The sequence below is a fragment of the Varanus komodoensis genome, unplaced genomic scaffold, assembly GCF_004798865.1.
Source record: "Varanus komodoensis strain SLA01 unplaced genomic scaffold, ASM479886v1 scaffold9, whole genome shotgun sequence".
In the NCBI taxonomy this organism is placed as follows: domain Eukaryota; kingdom Metazoa; phylum Chordata; class Lepidosauria; order Squamata; family Varanidae; genus Varanus; species Varanus komodoensis.
Window position 1 is genome coordinate 9519715 of NW_025336598.1, and position 19122 is coordinate 9538836.

Here is a 19122-nt window from a genome sequence, read left to right on the forward strand (position 1 = left end):
ACATTTCTATGCCGCCCCTTGCCGAAGCCTCGGGGCGGCTTACAACACAATAAAATACAATACAATACAAAAATAACAATATAAAATTAAAATTAATAATATAAAATAAATAAAAAATATAAAAGATTTAAAAGAAGTTATAAAAGAAAAGTTGTAAAAGAAAAGATATATAATGTATATGTATGCAAATACAATATTTTATACATGTGTCTATCCTAACTGTAAAGTTTTAAATAAATAAGATGAATTCATTATCTGTCCATCTATATTCTTTTTTCAGCACCAAGGATGTTTATGTTACTCTATGTCACAAGCTTTGCCATCTATACAAGTGGGCAGCCACTTCACAGCCAGTTTAAAGGAGAAAATTATTCTGCAAGATATGTTTGTAGCATACCTGGTCTGCCAGGACCTGCAGGACTTCCTGGAGAACATGGAGTGCCTGGTCCTCATGGGCGCATAGGTATCCCAGGACGAGATGGCAGAGATGGCAGGAAGGGAGAAAAGGGTGAGAAAGGAAATCCAGGTAGTGTATGTTATTTATGTTCTTAAAAATCTCTGCTAAAAATATTTTGGAGTATATTTACACCGTTACTGCTCTAATCTTTGATCTTTAGGTTTCTGGGAATAGCTCTGAAGTTGCGCAGTGGCTACAAAACAGAGCTATGGATTAGGAAGACCTCATGTTGAATTTCCCATTTTCTAGAGACTTATCATTAGCCTTAAGAAATCTGCTCTCTTTCAGGCTCACCACTCCATTTGCAATTGATATACCTAGTAGTAAATGCTTAAAACACACTTAAAAAAATTACTTCTACTACAGCTGGGATCCCATAACATGGGCTCCTCTTCCTTTCAAGGTGGCACTTGTGTTCAGGGCTCCAACCGGCTTGGAACAGGATTCTTGTTGTTAGTTGCGAAGTCGTGTCTGACCCATCTCGACCCCATGGACAACATTCCTGCAGGCCTTCCTGTCCTCCACCATCCCCCCGGAGTCCACTTAAGCTCATGTCAACTGCTTCAGTGACTCCATCCAGCCACCTCTTCCACTGCCGTCCCCTTCTTCTTTTGCGCTCAATTGTTCCCAGCATTAGGCTCTTCTCCAGGGAGTCCTTCCTTCTTATTAGGTGGCCAAAGTATTTAAGTTTCATCTTCTCAGTATCTGGCCTTCTAAAGAGCAGTCAGGGTTGATCTCCTCTAGGACTGACCTGTTTGATCCCTTTGTAATCCAAGGGACTCACAGGAATCTTCTCCAGTACCACAATTCAAAGGCCTCAATTCTTCGGCTCTCGGCCTTCCTTCCGGTCTAACTTTCACAGCCATACATTGCAGCAAGGAAAACCATAGCCTTGATGATATGCACTTTTGTCGGCAGGACTATACAAGAAAGAGCTTAATGCCTCTGCTTTTTAGTATGCTGTCTAGATTTACCATAGCTTTCCTCCCAAGGAGCAAGCGTCTTTTAATTTCTTGGCTGCAGGCCCTGTATGCGTTGATCTTGGAGCCCAGGAAAATAAAATCTGTCACTACCTCCATTTCATCCTCATATATTTGCCAGGAAATGATAGGACCGGATGCCATGATCTTAGTTTTCTTAATGTTGAGTTTCAAGCCAACTTTTGCGCTCTCTTCCTTCACCCGCATCAACAGGCTCTTTAGTCCCTCTTCACTTTCTGCCATTAGTGTGGTATCGTCTGAATATCTGAGGTTGTTGATATTTCTCCCGTCGATCTTAATTCCAACTGGTGATTCATCTAGCCCCACCTTTCTCATGATGTGCTCTGCATATAAGTTAAATAGGCTGGGCGAAAGTATACAGCCTTGCCAAACTCCTTTCTCAATTTTGAACCAATCAGTGCTTCCGTGTCCAGTTCTCACTGTTGCTTCTTGACCCGCATATAGGTTTCTCAAGAGACAAATAAAATGCTCTAGTACTCGCATCTCTTTAAGAACTTGCCATAATTTGTTGTGATCCACACTATCAATGGCTTTAGCATAGTCAATGAAGCTGAACTAGATGTTTTTCTGGAACTCCCTAGCTTTCTCCTTGATCCAGCGTGTGTTGGCAATTTGATCTCTAGTTCCTCTGCCTCTTTGAAATCCTGCCTGTACGTCTGGTAGTTCTTGGTCCACATACTGCTGGTACCTAGCTTGTAGGATTTTGAGCATAACTTTGCTAGCACTTGAAATGAGTGCAATGGTGCAGTAGTTTGAGCATTCTTTGGCATTCCCCTTCTTTGGAATTGGAATGTAAACTGACCTAAACTTTGCAATTCTGTGGCCACTGTTGAGCTTTCCAAATATGCTGGCATATTGAGTGTAGCACTTTTACTGTATATTCTTTTAGGATTTTGAATAGCTCAGCTGGAATACTGTTGCCACCACTAGCTTTTTTGTTGTGCAGACTTCCTAAGGCCCACTTGACTTCACATTCCAGGATGTCTGGCTCGAGGTCAGTGACCACCCCATCATGGTTATCAGGGACGTTAAGCTCTTTCTTGTATAGTCCTTCTGTGTAATCTTGCCACCTCTTCTTAATCTCTTCTGCCTCTGTTAGGTCCCTGCCAGTTTGGTCCTTTATCATGCCCATCTTTGCATGAAACGTTCCCTCCATATCTCCAATTTTCTTGAAGAGATCTCTGGTCCTCCCTATTCTATTGTTTTCTTCTATTACTTTGCACTGTTAATTCAAGAAGGCATTCTTATCTCTTCTAGGTATTCTCTGGAACTCTGCATTTAATTGGGTGTATCTTTCTCTTTCTCCCTTGCCTTTCACTTCCCTTCTTTCCTCAGCTATTTGCAAAGCTTCCTCAGACAGCCATTTTGCTTTCTTGCATTTCTTTTTCTTTGTGATGGTTTTAGTTGCTGCCTCTTGTACAATGTTGCAAACCTCCATCCATAGTTCTTCAAGCACTCTGTCTATCAGATCTAATTCCTTAAATCTATTTGTCACCTCTACTGTATATTCATCAGGAATATGATTTATGTCATACCTGAGTGGCCTAGTGCTTTTTCCTACTTTCTTCAATTTAAGCCTACATTTTACAACAAGAAGCTCATGATCTGAGCCACAGTCAGCTCCTGGTCTTGTTTTTCCTGACTGTATAGAGCTTCTCCATCTTGGCTGCAGAGCACATAGTCAATCTGATTTCTGTGTTGACGGTCTGCTGATGTCCATGTGTAGAGTTGTCTCTTGGGATGATGGAAAAGAGTGTTTGCTATAACCATCGTATTCTCTTGACAAAATTCTACCAGCCTGTGCCCTGCTTCATTTTGTACTCCAAGGCCAAACTTGCCTGTTATTCCGGTTATCTTTTGACTTCCTACTTTAGCATTCCAATCCCCCATGACGTTAAGGACATCATTTTTTGGTATTACTTCCAGAAGGTGTTGTAGGCCTTCATAGAACAGGTCAACTTCAGCCTGTTCAGCACCAGTAATTGTGGCATAGACTTGGACTACTGTGATGATGAATGGTTTGCCAGGGATTTGAACTGAGATCATTCTGTCATTTTGGAGGTTATATCCCAGTACTGCTTTTCCTACTCTTTTATTGACTATGATGGCTACTCCATTTCTTCTGAGGGATTTTTGCCCGCAGTAGTATACCTGATGGTCATCTGAATTAAATTGACGCATTCCTGTCCATTTTAGTTCACTGATTCCTAAGATGTCAATGTTCAGTCTTGTCATCTCTTGTTCGAGCACGTCCAGCTTGCCTTGATTCATAGAACATTCCAGGTTCCTATAGAGTATAGATCTTTACAGCATCGGACTCTCCTTTCACCACCAGATACATCTGCAACTGATTCTCCTTTTGGCTTGGTCCCCATCGCTTCATTCTTTCTGGTGCTACTAGTACTAGCCCTCCGCTCTTCCCCAGTAGCATATTGGACACCTTCTGACCTGAGGAGCTCATCTTCCAGCGTCATATCTTTTTGCCTTTTGGTACTGTCCGTGGGGTTTTCATGGCAAAGATACTGGAGTGGGTTGCCATTTCCTTCTCCAGTGGATCACATTTTGTCAGAGCTCTCTGCTATGACCTGTCCGTCTTGGGTGGCCCTGCACGGCATAGCTCATAGCTTCATTGAGCTATGCAAGCCCCTTTGCCATGACAAGGCAGTGATCCATGAAGGGGTACAGGATTCTAGTCATGCTGTTTATGGCTTATAGAGAAGAGGAAGAAAAAGGAAAGGGCTCTTTTTCCTTTTTATTTTCTTTCTGAAGCCCTCCCCTGCTGTGTTGTAGAGTATTAATGGGGACAGAAAGCAAAAGGGGAATGCAAGTTTTTTATTTCAAAGGTGATTTGATTATTATGCACTCTTTTCTGCTCTTGCAGAAAAGGCAGCATAAAGGCAAGTATTCCCCTAAGGTATTTAATGTGAACTGGATGTTCCCTCTACAAATAATTCAATGTATTGTCCTTGTTTGGAGGTCACAGGGCCAATGTATTGGCAGAGAGTGGTTAAAATTATATTTATGTTAATTTACAAGTGTTTAGGGTTCTGTACACTCAAGGAGCCCCTGAGTGCATAGAAACCACTGCATTCTGTGGGAGTGACCCCATTTCATATCCAAGCTGATGGGCATTTAACCACCCAGGTTTGGCAGGAGGGGAATTATGAATAGCATAAATCAGTAAGAAGGAGCTGGGTGGCAGGGGGTCCTGTGCAAAATGAAGTTTTAAAGACTCTCTCTGAGAAGGGAAAGCACTTGCATTGGTTCGGACTGGGAACTTTTATACAGATAAATCAGGTGCAGAGATGGATTGTTAGGCTAATGGATCAGATCTGAACCTTAATCTCTGAAATCGTTTTGCATATCCTTGTGTTCCAAAGGTTTGGGAATGTATAAATTTGGAGGTGGGGTGAGGGGCTATTTGTCTCTGTAGAGCTGAAATGAACAATAATATCTTTCAATTAACAAATCAATCTGAATTTTTAGTTTCTTTACAAGTATCCATATTCCAGAATGAACCACTTGAGAATGTTGTAGCAAGTGTTTATTTAATTAAATTCTGTTTAATTTCATTTCGATCACTAGAAATTTCTTGAATTTGATTCATTGACTTGGATGCGACTGCTTAATTGTATTTAACTTGGTCATCCAGAAAATGGGTGTTTCCAATAGCAAGGAAACAAACAAATAAAAAGAATGAGGGAAAATCCGATTGCATAAGGGATAGTCCAAGTCTAAAAATACTGGTGGTGACATAGGAAAGATTTCTGCCATTAGAGGAATTTCGTTCCCAGGCGAATGACGAACGGAGTCCTCCACTGCTGAGTTGCCCTTGCTGGTACACCTGCTTTGCTGATATCCAAAGTATTTTTTCATTTGTGTGTAACAACCCAAAGTAATCCTTATTGATTTTTTCAAAGGTTTAAGAGGAAAGACTGGCCCTGTAGGACAAACTGGGGAGAAAGGAGACCAAGGAGAGCCTGGTAAAAAAGGACCTACTGGAATGAGAGGTGCTAAAGGGGACGTGGGTCCTGTTGGTCCAGCAGGTCCAAAAGGGGACAAAGGAGAAAGAGGGAAACCAGGTTTGCCAGGAGTCTGTAAGTGTGGGAAAATTGTCCTGAAATCTGCCTTCTCTGTTGGGATCACCACAAGTTACCCAGAGGAGAGATTACCAATCATATTCAATAAAGTCCTATTCAATGAAGGAGGGCATTACAATCCTTCAAATGGGAAATTCATCTGTGCTATCCCAGGAATTTATTATTTCTCCTATGACATCACCTTGGCAAATAAACATCTCGCCATTGGCCTAGTCCATAATGGCAAGTTCCGGATAAAGACATTTGATGCCAATACAGGAAATCATGACGTTGCTTCTGGATCAACAGTGATCTATCTTCAGCCAGAGGATGAAGTATGGCTTGAGATCTTCTACACTGATCAGAATGGCCTCTTTGCTGACCCCACATGGGCAGACAGTCTGTTCTCAGGATTCCTTTTATATGTTGATACAGACTATCTCGATGCCCTATCAGATGAAGATGAACTGTGATGCTGGGGATTTATAAGCACCTCTGAATGAATCCAGGCTGGTGAACACATCTGATCTTCATTGTTAGAGACAAAATGTTAAAGGCTTGTTCTGGGATTTTGGTACTGCTGTCAATGCTCCCAAAGTGGAAGATGATTGGTGCTTTCATGACTGACTGTGGTTTTTATTAAACAGGTGGTTCTGCTAACTCAGTGTACATAATAGTCCTCTCCAAAACCATGTTTATAATAATATTGAATAAAATTTTGATAATATACCTGCAGTTTTATATAAAATGTTGAGTAACAATGTGGTTCTCCAGAATGGGATGGATTTTCTCAGTTACTGAATAAGTATTGCGATGAAGATAAGTATGAATATCAGGGGTAAATAAGCTAATCCATCCAGGTGAGTGAGTGTTAAATACAAACCAGAAGAATTGTACAGGCAGTTACACTACTGTTACTTCTTGTTAATGCCTGTGAAGCCTGTGAAGGCAGTTTTGTGTGTGTATCCCCCCATTTCTAGCACCGTATTGCAAGGCATGAGTTTTGGAACTCACAGGAGTTTCAAAAGCAGCTCTGCGGAGCAACTCAATAGCCTGCTTGCTGAGGACAGAAAGGCAGCTACGTGCGTACAAAAATAACAAAGAATCTTGTGGACTCTTAAAGATTAATAAATTAATTCAGATGTAACCTCTGGTGTATTATAGCCAACATCAGATGCACAAAAGCCTATGACAAAATAAACATGTTAACCTATAAGGTGCCTATGACACAAGCACATGTTTGTTGCAACAGACTAGCTAACTCCCTCTGAAAATGGTTACAATGTGTGTACAAATTCTTGCCCCCATATATGGGGTCTTCCATTAATCACCGTCACCATCATTATAACAATTTCTGTAGTGCTTTTGAGTATAAAGCATTTCTCGTGTGTTGTCTAACTGTAATATTGCAACCATGTAAGAACAATCAATACTGTTCCCATGCTACAGATGAAAGGACTGAGACTCATAGAGTGTAGTTTGCCTAATGCCCCTGTTCATATCTGAGGGGGGCCCTAGAGAACTCCATGGTTAATATTCTGTCTCTTAGCCACTATGGGAGACCGTCATCCATCTTTCACAAATGACTCCTTCTAACCTTGCAGCTCCTTGCAGACTCCCCTGTACAACCTGGTCACCAGAAGGGCCATCTGTGAATGTTTTTGCTGTTCCAAAATCCACTCTGTGTGGTCCCTGCACTTTTCTTTTCACAATACTCTATGAACAGCATAATGTTGAACTTCTGATTTGCCTTACCCATTAATAATGCATTTGAATATTAGTTCAAAACTGAAAGATAACTTGGGATCAAATATAAAATAATTTATAGGCGTTAATCTCTAACTGTCCAGTTAGAAAAGATTGAGTTTTCTAATCATTTGGACAATGTTTATCTTTTTTTATTTTCAAGGCTCTGGTAACTGATCTCCATAGAAAAGATGTCAAGCAGCACTGAAAAGCCATAAACTACCATCTGTGGTGGTTGATCTGTGATGGTTCATTCAAACATGAAAGTCTGGACTTGATGTAGAGGCATGAACAGAGCCCATAACCCTGATCCAATCAGTTACAGGGGCCCTTGTGTCATAAGCATCCTCTGATGCTTTTAAGATGGCTTCCAGGTAGGGTGGTAGTAACTAGAACCACATGTTCCCTAGGTATGTGAACATAGACTTCTGGTAAATGGCTCCAATATGGCAAAGTGAGAGGCTGACTTGTTACGGATGAGTGGATTAAAGGGAAATATCTTAACACTTCCACTTCCCACCTTGTTTTGCCAGGGTTCCAGGAGTGTACTACAACCTTATACATTGAATGCCTAAAACTATCTTGTACTGTTCCTGAATGAAGCACAAACACTGAATGAAGGAACAGGGCTACCTTCTAGGCAAAATGGGAGGACTCCATGTAAACCTGACCTGCTACCTGTCTTGTAGAAATTAAACATTGTCTCCACAACTCCCGTGGCAACTTTCTGAGCAGTTATTTTTTTATGTAGTAGTGCTTAAGTGTTATGGTGGTGCTCATGTACCACTGCTAAGTATTATGCTGGACATTCTTATATGATGGTACCCTCATAATTTTAGCCCACTTATAACAAACTTCTGTTACTGTTCCTGAATTTACTGTTCAAGCAATTAAGTTGTATTACACTACAACATTTGTAATACATTATAGTTCAAAGCATAATTTTAATTCAAGGTACTCCAAATGTTGCTAGTTAGTTACACCTATTATTAAAATTAATTCACCTATAATAGATGAAAAATTGTGTTTTTCTTAATATATAGTGGATCATTATAGTAATGGAAAAATGATATTTTCCCCCATTCAAGATTTGTCTACTTCAATGGATGAACAATGTTGTCATACATTTCTGGAATCAAGTAATCACTGTTCTTGCAGCTTCTGGCAAACAGTGTTATGTACATTATATTTAGTGTGACACACACACACTCTGGCTGAAATCGCACATAATGACAAGCCATGCTGGAAACCACACAGGTATGACCTGTGGTTATGTGTAAACCTAGCATCCATGGTGAAGCATGGCACATTTGGTTTCCATGAAACCACATGAAGAAACAGTGGTTTGTTGTAACATTTCTGAGCTTCACCATGGCTTGCAGTTCTGTGTGACCCGACTTATGACATTGCCATCAAGTTTGGCAGCAAGAGTGGCCACAGCTGCAATAGTCTCCATTCTTGCTGTCCTGTTCCGCCCAGCAACTGCTGAGGCAGCTGGAGCCAGGCTCTGACTGGTTGCTTCACACCGCTTTTTTCCACTGTCCATGTGCTGCTTTTCTGATGCCCAAGCACAGCTTTGGAATAGCAGCAGCAGCAGTGCATTGCTCCATGCCATCTTCAGCAGCAGCGGCTGTGGAGGCAGCCGCCTTGGCACTCCAGTCTGGTTGCTACACTTTGTAGGAGCAGCACTTTGAAATGGCTTGAAGCTTGCTCTACTCGAGGAGCCGGAGTTCTCTTGTGAAGCCACCTTTACACAAAGGGAGCATGTGAGCTGTGTGTGGGCATAGCCATCAAGGCAATCGCCCTGAGAACTCCAGGTCTCCTTTCTCTTCCACCTATCCTGTTACTCCTGTCTTGGGCCCCTGTTCAGGCACAGGCCGGGTCCTGATGCACCTCCTCCTCTCTCAGCCCTCTTAATGGACAACACACTAAGCCACCTGTGCTTATAAACCCAGGTATATTGTGTGGATCTGGTCATTGCCTTTTTTTTCTCCCACAGCTTGCAGCTCATTTTATTTATACACTGATCTGTGGAATTGAATGCTGCTTGTTGCCCCTCCCAGATAGAGAGCATTTGCTTGCACTCAGGAGATCAATCCTAGGCAAGTCTGGGGAAGGGCCTATCTGAATCCCCACCAGTTAGTGTCGAGTCTATAAGGCAATTCCCAGCCTCGGGGGTTTTGTTTTTAACTATGTATTTGATTGAATGTACATTCATCTCCTTTTTTAAAAAAGCAGGTGTAATATCTTGGCATTGACTGTTAAGAGTTTTTAAAGGTAGAGGGAAGTGAATTAGTAACAGAAGAAATCCACAGCATCTATTGCTGTGAAGAAATAGAATAGATCTCCAAGAATTACCTAAAGTATCTTCAGAATGTTTACATTATGGTTTTGCCTCCTATTCACAATGAAATAATGTAGACATTAATTATGTCACCTACAGATTTAACATGTGCTAGCTCTTTAATATGCAGTATGAGTTTATTGCTGTCTTAGTGAAAAATTGGATGAATCAATAAATGGTTACTGCAACTTAATGTAGAACATCCAGTCTATTTTATAACTCTATTAAAGAAGGCAATAAATCTAACTCAATAAGACATTTATCTGAACTCTTAGCTGATAAATACAGCTTGAAAAGCCATCTATCTGAGTCAATAGGTTATATATTACCTGCTGAATTGTATCTAGCCTGACTTATTTAATACTTATATCTTTCCTTTGGGTAATTTATATTTTTAAGAAACCATTTATTGCATTCAATTTAAAATTCAGCATGTTGGACATTTATGCAAGGAAGAGCGTACCTTCCAGGAGTATGTAAGATTTCTTCTGATGTTTGAAGTATCTCTTGCACATGTCACATCTCATTAAAGGAGATTCCAAGTACTGTAAGGATGCTGTTGTAAATGCAATTTCAGTTCAGAAAATAAATTTAAATCAAGGCCTAACAAGAAAAAATAAACTGGCGTGTTTATTACTGAACTTCTTGATATCTATCACTTCCAGCTAGAAAGATTTTAAATTATCTGAGGAACATCCAAAGGTGTTCTGTGCCATTGTTGGCTTGGCTAATGCTGGCAAAGTCCCAAAAGTCTTTGCTGTGTTTGACCTGGATGTCCTCACCTTGTGTGGGTCTCTGGATGAATTTTGGTCCATCCTATCTGTTCCTACTTTCCTTATCCTTACAAGAATTCAGAAAATGTGCGTATGTGGGAGAGAAGCCAATGCTGCAAAGGCTTTTCTATCAAATTTGATAGACCTTTCCTTTAGCCTAGAACCAAGAACAGCCCATAAATACAGTTGCCACCTTCTTCTCCTGACAGGGCTGTGGGCAGCAGAAACTCCCTTCCCTGTTACATCATTCTTCTAAGATCTAAGGGCAGAACCCTAACTGTACAAAATCAGCATTCCTACCCCTAAAATGGAAAAACTATCCATTTTATCCTTGCAACAACTGTGTATGATAATTTAGGCTTTGACTCAGAAGCTGGCCCAAGAAGTTGCTTTGACGTGAGGGTTCACATGACACAACAAGCCACAATAAAGTGAATTCAGTCCATACCCGAAGTCCTGGATCCAGCTGTCCTGAGCTTCAGGTTGCCAGGGGACCCTGCTGTGCCCAATGAATGACTGGCACAGCACTCCCACCCCCTCAGGGAATGGGGAGCAGAAGCCACCTCATGCTGGGTTTCTAAGCCCAGCGGAAGCACCTCGTCCTGCCATGCAACCGCCATGCTGCTCAGGTGAGGGGCAGAGGAAGAAAGAGAAGTGCCCCACCCTACAGGGCAAGCTGTCCTCTAAGCAGAGGAGGGGTTCTTCTCCATGTCGCAGCTGTGCATGGAGAGACAGGAAGAAGCAACCTCTACCTGCTTGTCCCCTGGCTTTGCTGTGGCAGCCACAGGTGCCCTGTTGATTGAGGGCAAGTTTAACCGAGCCTTTTACCACAGGCGTTCAGCCAAACTTGCCCCTTCTCCAAGTCCCAAGTGGGGTATGGGAAGTTGTGGCAGCAGGTGTGTGTGTGAGGAAGCACATTTCCTGCATATCCCCAGGACGCCCAGCCAAATGTGCCGTCACTGTTCACAGTCCCCTGCTCTCAGCTAATGCACCAGCTGGTATGGGGAAAGGGGGGTACTCTCCTCAGGTAAGGGAGGCCTGAGGCTCTTAGCAAAAGGTTGGTATGAAGCACCTTGTGTCCTCCATTGCCCTGCATCAACAGGCCCAGAGGAGGGATCCCATGACAGTTGCACGAAATACCACTTGGACTCTTAGCCAGCTAATGTTGTTTTTAGATGCTTTACCAGAGGGGCAAAAATGGCAACCATTTTTTTTTTTTTTTTGCCACTCTGACCAAGGGGTTCTGAGGCCTTTCAGCTTGACTTGGTTAATAGTCCAAAAGGGGCAGTTTTACGTATAATATAAAGTGGGGCTTGAGGAGCCATACAGTGATGGGAAAGGCAATGACAGGTGTCCCTAAGCGCTACTTGGACACTATACTGGTGGCTGCCATAGGTGCTAACCTGTGCCATTTGGCAAGAGTGGCAAAGAGTGCCAAGTCACTTCGTTACGTGGGCACTTAGACCCTATTGGATCAGGTCTCTGGGATCAAATCAATCCCCTATGCGGCAACAAATCCTACAATAAGCCATGGCTCACCAGGGTGGTATACTAGCCAAACTTACCCCACCTTGCTTGACAAAAAGCTGTCCTAGGTTCCAGCAACACAGTGGCTTAGCCTGTTGTGCAAACCTAGTCAATTACCTGGTTCCTATGAGTATGAAGGAAAATATGCTACAATTGTCTCTTTTCCATGTTCCAGTAGCCAACTACTGGTTTTCTTTGTGAAACATGGCTTCTACACCCAGCAAGGTATACAAACAGAGGATGGCTTCAAAACCATCCTAAAATCCTGGAACAAGGGATTATTTGGAAGACACCAGAACTGCCTACCTCTGTGGGTTCAGATGACATGGGAACATGTATTGTGAGGGTAATTAAGCAAATCGAATAATGTGCAAATGGTGGGCAGGGGGCAGGGAAAAGAAGCCACTATTTAAGGTTTTTGCCCTGTGAGAACCCTGCCACTGTGGTATGTTATGATAAAATACTGGTTAACTTCAGGAACCCAGAAGAAACAATTATGATTCAAATGTTTTCCTTTAGAAATTCCCTAAAGCCTCAGTCCTATCGCTCCTTTAGTCTAATGTCCTTTTTGTCTGGTTTTAAAATGTTGTTTAAACATTTTTGTTGTTTCAATTACTTCTACTTTGGGATGCCTTGGTATAACTTCTAAATGCCAAAGTTTATGCCTCTCCCATGCTTCAAGGTGCTCACTAATATCCATTGAGTTCCATAACATACCAGCTGGCTTCCAATTTCACTGCAACTTTTGTTCTCTCAGGTGTTTATAGACATTGTAGAAATCCAGGATTTTAGCACAGCTGTGATTGAATGCCAGCATCTTCTCCAACAAGCCCCATGAATCTCTGCTCCTGCCCTCATCCTCCAGGAAGCCGCAAAATCAGGATTCTTGCTTTTTGCAACCTGACAAATTATGTATGCCAAATTTACTGAGATGAGTTTTAAGAAACGTTGAAATGCAATGCAAATTCCTGCACACAAGAGAGCCTGGAGCAGAGAGACGTTGTCTAAAACTGAGGGTAGAGTGTAGTCTGGAAAGTAGTCTAATAGTGCATTTAAGGATTGACCTTTACCAGCTAGAGATCTACACTAGCCTCTGTCTCCTCTCTACTGTCCAACATTAATGCATCCTCAAGTTACTAAAACTCCCCTCAATCAAACTGTACACACAAAATGCTACTTTACAAATAGCAAGAATTCCTGAGGTTGGTAATTTGTGGTGAAGGAGAAAGACTTGCTGGAACATGTGATGGCAGGACAGTTGTATTGCCACGTTGTTGCATGATACTCTCTCAGCATCCACTTGACGCCCCAAGCTAAACAGTACTAACACTGCAGGGCTGCAGGGTTGTTCCAATCCATTCTCAGAGTCAGTTTCTGCAACTTGCAGAATGGAAATAATTGGCTGTTCTAGGTATTTGCATAGACAGGGCTATTAAAAACAGCCCATTCTTTTAAAAAGCAAAAGAATGTGATGCTTCATATGAAAGCCCTATTAAAGCAGAAATTATTGAAATAATTATATAGAAATTATTAGTGCGTGCGTGCGCGCGGTCAAATAGTGGGGAAGCCCTCCTGCCTCTGGAGAGTATGAGAGTTACTCCGATGATTTCAAAGGACTACTCGTATTTCCACAACAGGGAATACTTAAAAATGGCCTGCTGCAAGGGAACCCGGAAAGAATCGACGCAGCCAATGAGATGCCCTTCTTATTTTCCAGGAAGGCTGCTTGGGATCGGCGAGCTGAGTCTCCGCTGCAGATTGTCAACAGGGCGCTCCACTGCGATCAGTTCACTCTTAGGGGCCCCTTGCAACCAGCGCACGAAGGATCGGTGCTCCCGAGCCAGCCGCTGAGAAGGTGGGGTCTAGTCCTCTAACTCGGCCGAAAGCGCCGGACCTATAACAGGCTCCCGAAGGCGTCGGGGAGGGACCAGTGTGGAGAGCCGCCGCTCCTCCTACGTCGTCCGGCGCGCAGCCGCGACAGGGAGGACGCTGTCGCCCGCGCCCCGCCTGCCGCCGGAGCTGTCTCCGGGCGACGGCCGGTCACGCCGCAGCTGGTTCAAACGTTGTAAAGCGGAGCTCGCTCCTCCCGCATCTATTTCTTAGACCATGGAAGTTGCCAGAAATGCTTCCTCTGCTACATGCTAGGAAAAAACAAATCCTTTGCGCTCTGGTGTGGTAAAAGGTACGTGCATATAATACGGGTGTAACGGGGGGGTGAACGTGGTCTTTCAGGTGAGGCCAGCAGTTGTGTTACAATAAAACTTTAAAAGTATTTGAAAGTAAGTCGCGCTGCTCTCAGGCGAATTTGCCTTCTAGTAAGTTTGCTAACAGTTGCACTACTACAGCCTTCTGCAACAGGGTACCCCTCATATATTGGACTGCAACTCCCATAATTCTCAGCCAGTAATGTTCATTGTTGTCTATGGGAACTATGGGAGATGGAGTGCATCAATCTGGTTGGAGACGATTGCACCACACGGATTTACATTGGGGTGAGCTGTAAATGGAACTCGGGTACTCCATAGTGCATAGGACCTGGCTATATTGAGCTGCTATGGCATAAACTCTGGTGGAAGAGGACAGCTCGCATAGTCGAATGCCTCAAGTGTTCTTCTCAGTAGATAAGCATGTGCACACACACTGGTAAGGAGAGGAAGCATATAGTGTAAACAAGGAGGCTATAAGCTCATGAACTGAAAAGGCAATAGAAGGTTCAGAATTTATTCACAAAGCCCAAAGCACACAAGAAAAGAAAGGCGATCCTGTTCACAAGAGCCCTAACATATGAGGATACTCATAGTCTGTGTTGCTAAAATTTGAGATGGATCGTATTACAACAAAATTATAGTACATAGTTCTAAGGGATTTCTTTGAAAGTGGCATCCAATCTTTTTCCAATAGACAGCTAAGGGCTTCAAATAACAGGGGAAATGCATTGTTTTCAGCATTTGGTGGTTTAGCTCTTTTGCCAATCTACTATTTATAGCCTGATCCTATTACAGTTTATTTGGTAGTAAATTTCACCAAGTTCAAGGAAGACCAAGTGTTAGGTATTTGTATTCACCTGGAATAGTGAAGTAGTCATCCCTGAAAATAATAGACAGTGAAATGAAAATGTCAACCCAGTGTGGTTGTTGTGAAAAAAGCAAATTCCATATTAGCCATAATTGGAGAAGGAATTGAAAATAAAACTAACAAGATTATATTCCTCTTATAAAGCTCTATAGCGCAGCCACACTAAAATATGGCCTACAGGGCTAGGCAATACACCTAAAAATGGATATTGTAGAGTTGGAAAAGTTGTTGCAGAGGGCAAATAAATGAACAATTCTCCTATTGCAACTTCCAGGATTGTTTAGCTTACGAAAAATTGAGTTAAAGGGAGATATGCTAGAGGCGTACAAAATTAGGCATTGTCTAGAGAAAGTAGACAGAGAGGCACGTTGCTCCCTCATACGAGAACCCAGAGTTATCCCATGAAGCTGACTGGTGAGAGATTCAGGTGAGATAGAAGGAAATACTTCTTCACACATTGCATAATTAAAAGATGGAATACACTTCCATAAGGAGCATCAGTGAGTACCAATTTGATAGCTTTAAAGGCTTATTTGACAAATTCATGGAAGATAAGGCTATCAGTAGTCACTAGTTCCAGTTCAAGAGGCAGTTTGTTCATATACATCATTTGCTGGGGAACATGGGCAGGAGGGTGCTGCTGCACTCACGACCTCTCTGTGAGCTTCCTACAGGAAGCTTCGTTATTGTGCAAGCAGAATGCTGGACTAGACCAACCTTTGGTTTGATCTAGCAGGATTTGTTCTGATTGGCCAGTTCCGGATGTGTCCTATATGGTTTGATTTGGTTAGGGATAGTCCGTTTAAGACAGATACAACCATGCTGTGAAAGTTTCAAAATCTTGGCAACTGAGAAAAATCACTTGCTGATCATTGGACTTGCTGATCATGTGTAGGGCGGAGAGTTCAATCAGATGCTTCCACAATGAGAGATGAATGCATTAAGAAGAAAGTGTCAGGACAAAATGAGCAAATGCTTTGCTATAACATGGCTACTAAAAGCCTGACACTGTAAGGCTTTAGACTTACAAGTCTTCTTCCTTTACACCCCTTACAAATGCTAATATCCCTGTCCTGAAAGGCCTGTCCTTTGGAGGTACACTCTTAGATATGCTAAATATGGACTTGTCCTGAAGGTTTGGCTCTTTGTATTGTGTTCAAACCTATTATTTTATTCTCCTCTGCCTTTAGCAAACTGTAGTCCCCCACCTGATCCCCCACCCTCCCCCAAACTGTGTATGTCACAGATAGGATGTACAAGATGTATTTATAACCTATCTTGGTAGCCCCTTCAAGGGCTGCCTACCTGCTGCATGTATTTTCTGTATGTCAGAATAAATTATAAATGTTCTTTTGATTATATACCCCCAGCAGACTCTCAAAGGGGGACCCTTCACTTTTGCCCCAAGTGTGTGTGTGTGTGTGCGCGCATGTCATCGGGAAAGTGATATGTGATAGCCATGAACATTCACAGGGAAGCGGCTACCACATTTCATCCAGATCACTTGGGAGGTGCATTGCGTTGCTTAATACTGGGATCGGTACTCTCAGTCACTCTCCTTTCTGATCTTCTGTGCAGCTGGGAAAGACAAGAGCACTGTCTGAAGAAACGGACACTGGACAAGATTGGTGCACCATGGCAACTACTAGTACACAGTCAGCACGCAGTAAGTGCTCCAGTCACTTGAATGGGGAGGAGAACAGATGTGCCTACTGTTCTTTTGAATAGGCTCCCAATTTAATCTTCTTGTCAACATGTACCTTCCAGCATTCTAGAACAGGAAAATGGGAATCAATACAGCAATCCAGCAAAATATAATAATGTATACTTCATAGCTCATGGAACTAAAAAAAAGTGGGGATAGAGGGAAGAGAAGAAAGAAGAAACTGATACTTATGGTGCTTTCTTTTAGTTTTTTTCAACAAGAAAAGCTTTTTTCTTTGACATATCTGAAAGGGCTACTTTGCTTTTCATAAAATGTAACAACTTTTCCTTCCTGCATCATGTTTTTTATCCATAATTCTTGGCAGAAAACTTAATAAATCATAATACAATTCTGTGCCAGCTGTTTATAGTGCCATATTGTGGAGTTGGTTGGACGCACATCTGTAGTAATTTTTTGAGTCTTGTGGTATCTTCTTGGAGGAGTGCTCCAAATGATGCAACTGAATTTCTGTAGATGGCTCAGCTTTCATTTGAGTGCAGATTCTCAACCTTGTCCCTTTGCCTGGTACTGCTTCCTCCAATCACTGATTGTTTGGTAGCTTTCCAGCTTTGCTGCAGCTTTTCCACATTCTGTAAAGTTGAAAGCCTCACCTAAGGCTTGATTACTGGCAATAAGAGCACGGAGCTGCAGCATGCTGGTATATTTTATATTTTGTCCTGTGGCTTTTACCTTTAACCCTGCCCCCTTTACTTTCAGCTCCACCTACCATTGGAACGCAGCCTCCTTTGGAAATCTTCTCCAAATGGAGTTTGGCTAAAAAGAATTTTTCCATCACTGCTTTGAAGTAAATAAACAGTTTAGCAGCCTTAGTTTTTTTTAAAAAATATGTGCATAAGTTTCTTCTTGGAAAGCTTGGCTTGTTAAGTGGTTATGATTATGATATTAGTACTATGCAAGATTAGAAGAAAGAAGTTCAGATATGCTTCGACTCTTAGAGGCACTAATAAGTTACTGTACGTATTGAAAGACATGGTCTTACAGTAAAAAATAATGATTAGGTCTAAGCCATGATTACATTGGAAACTGCACCTCTCTTTTCATGAGGTAATTTCCAGCTAACAATTAAAACTCAGCAAGGATCTTTACATACTTATCAGGTGATAAACTTTAAATGTAGTCTCCATTCTAACCATGAAAATAAAGATGAGAAAAATATCTAATAGCTTGGCTTTCCGGGCAAGAAAGTAATTGAAAGGAGTAGAAAATGCATGATTTTCATATTTATATGGTGTATGCATTAATGTAAACTATAGATTCTTTATTAAGCATAAAGAAGGGCTTTGAATAGAAGCCCTATTGGTCTTTATGGCTGAGTGGAGATTTGAAGCAGAGTGGTCTCCTCCATCTTAATCTTACACTCTAAGAAATATATCACACTGCTTAGCTTATTCTTATGGAGAGTGTAATAAATTATTGGGAACCGTTTGCTTGAAAATTTAACCAAGAAAAATGAAATGAACATGATAAAACACTACAGGATGATGTTAGAGAATTACACCACTATCTTCTTCCATCCCTCCCTTCCTGTCGTCCCTTCTTACAGTCAGACCATATGCACTTGCCAATACATATAGCCCATTAGCTGCCCTCTGCCAGCAGCAGTCTATGTGAGCAAAACACCCATCTGATGCCTTGCTTGAGGCACCCGTTTGCAGATCCTGTGACAGATGTGTGGGGAGTGCATGAGCACAGCTGTACGCCTCATCTGACTCCCTCATCTAAGTGAATATGGGGTGGGAGAAAGAGGGGCAGAGAGAGAAAATACCACCATCCTCTGCATTCTTTTCATGCAGTCTTGTTTGTATCATAGATTCATTTGGGATGTGCAGTTGGTCAGGCAAGTAAGGGGAGACATGATAGGGGTGTTTCAAATCATGTGTGGTGTAGAGAAAGTAGAGAGGGTGGGTACTCGGAGGAGGGCTTTCTCTGCGGCGCGCCTAATCTATGGAATGCGCTCCCCAGAGAGGTCCGCCTGGTGCTGTCGTTATTTGTTTTTCGGCACCAGGCCAAGACCTTTTTATTTAAGCGTCATTTTAATTGTTAATATTATTTGATTTTATCTGGCCAGGGCAACTTATTTTATATTGTTATTTTTTGTATTTTAACTTAATGTTTGTATTTTACAAACATTTTAATGTTAGGTTAAGTTAATGTTTTAACTTAATGCTTGTATTTTAACTTAATGTTGTGAGCCGCCCCGAGGCTTCGGCGAATGGGGCGGCATAGAAATGTTTTAATAAATAAATAAATAAATGATTTTCCCCCTTGTCCCATAATGCTGAAATTCGGGGTCATTCCTTGAAGCTGATCAGCGAGAAGTTTAGTACACATAAAAGGAAGTATATCTTCACACAGTGTGTAGTTAACTATGGAATTTGCTGATGGCTGCCAATC

General features: G+C 42.0%; 2 protein-coding genes across 3 annotated transcripts in view; both read left to right on the forward strand.

The window, feature by feature from the left end:
- The first annotated feature begins 288 nt into the window (after positions 1–288).
- On the forward strand, positions 289–7232 carry C1QTNF7 (C1q and TNF related 7). The gene is made up of 2 exons (XM_044418367.1): positions 289–526; positions 5379–7232. The coding sequence occupies exons 1-2, from the start codon at positions 289–291 to the stop codon at positions 6008–6010; spliced, it is 870 nt and encodes a 289-aa protein (XP_044274302.1). The 3' UTR covers positions 6011–7232.
- A 6741-nt stretch (positions 7233–13973) lies between these two features.
- Positions 13974–19122, forward strand: part of CC2D2A (coiled-coil and C2 domain containing 2A) — an 87322-nt gene continuing 82173 nt past the window's right edge. For both annotated transcript variants that reach the window (XM_044418350.1, XM_044418351.1), the window contains exons 1-2: positions 13974–14109; positions 16581–16668. In XM_044418350.1, coding sequence (XP_044274285.1) covers positions 16638–16668 — 31 coding nt within the window. In that variant the 5' untranslated portion in view covers positions 13974–14109; positions 16581–16637. The remainder of the gene's footprint in view (positions 14110–16580; positions 16669–19122) is intronic.

What these genes read in the sequence shown, in the direction of transcription:
- C1QTNF7 (XM_044418367.1), top strand. Translation starts at nt 289, where the DNA reads ATGTTTATGTTACTCTATGTCACAAGCTTTGCCATCTATACAAGTGGG. An exon ending in GGGTGAGAAAGGAAATCCAG is followed by an intron (nt 527 to 5,378) that starts GTAGTGTATGTT and finishes ATTTTTTCAAAG; the next exon opens with GTTTAAGAGGAAAGACTGGC.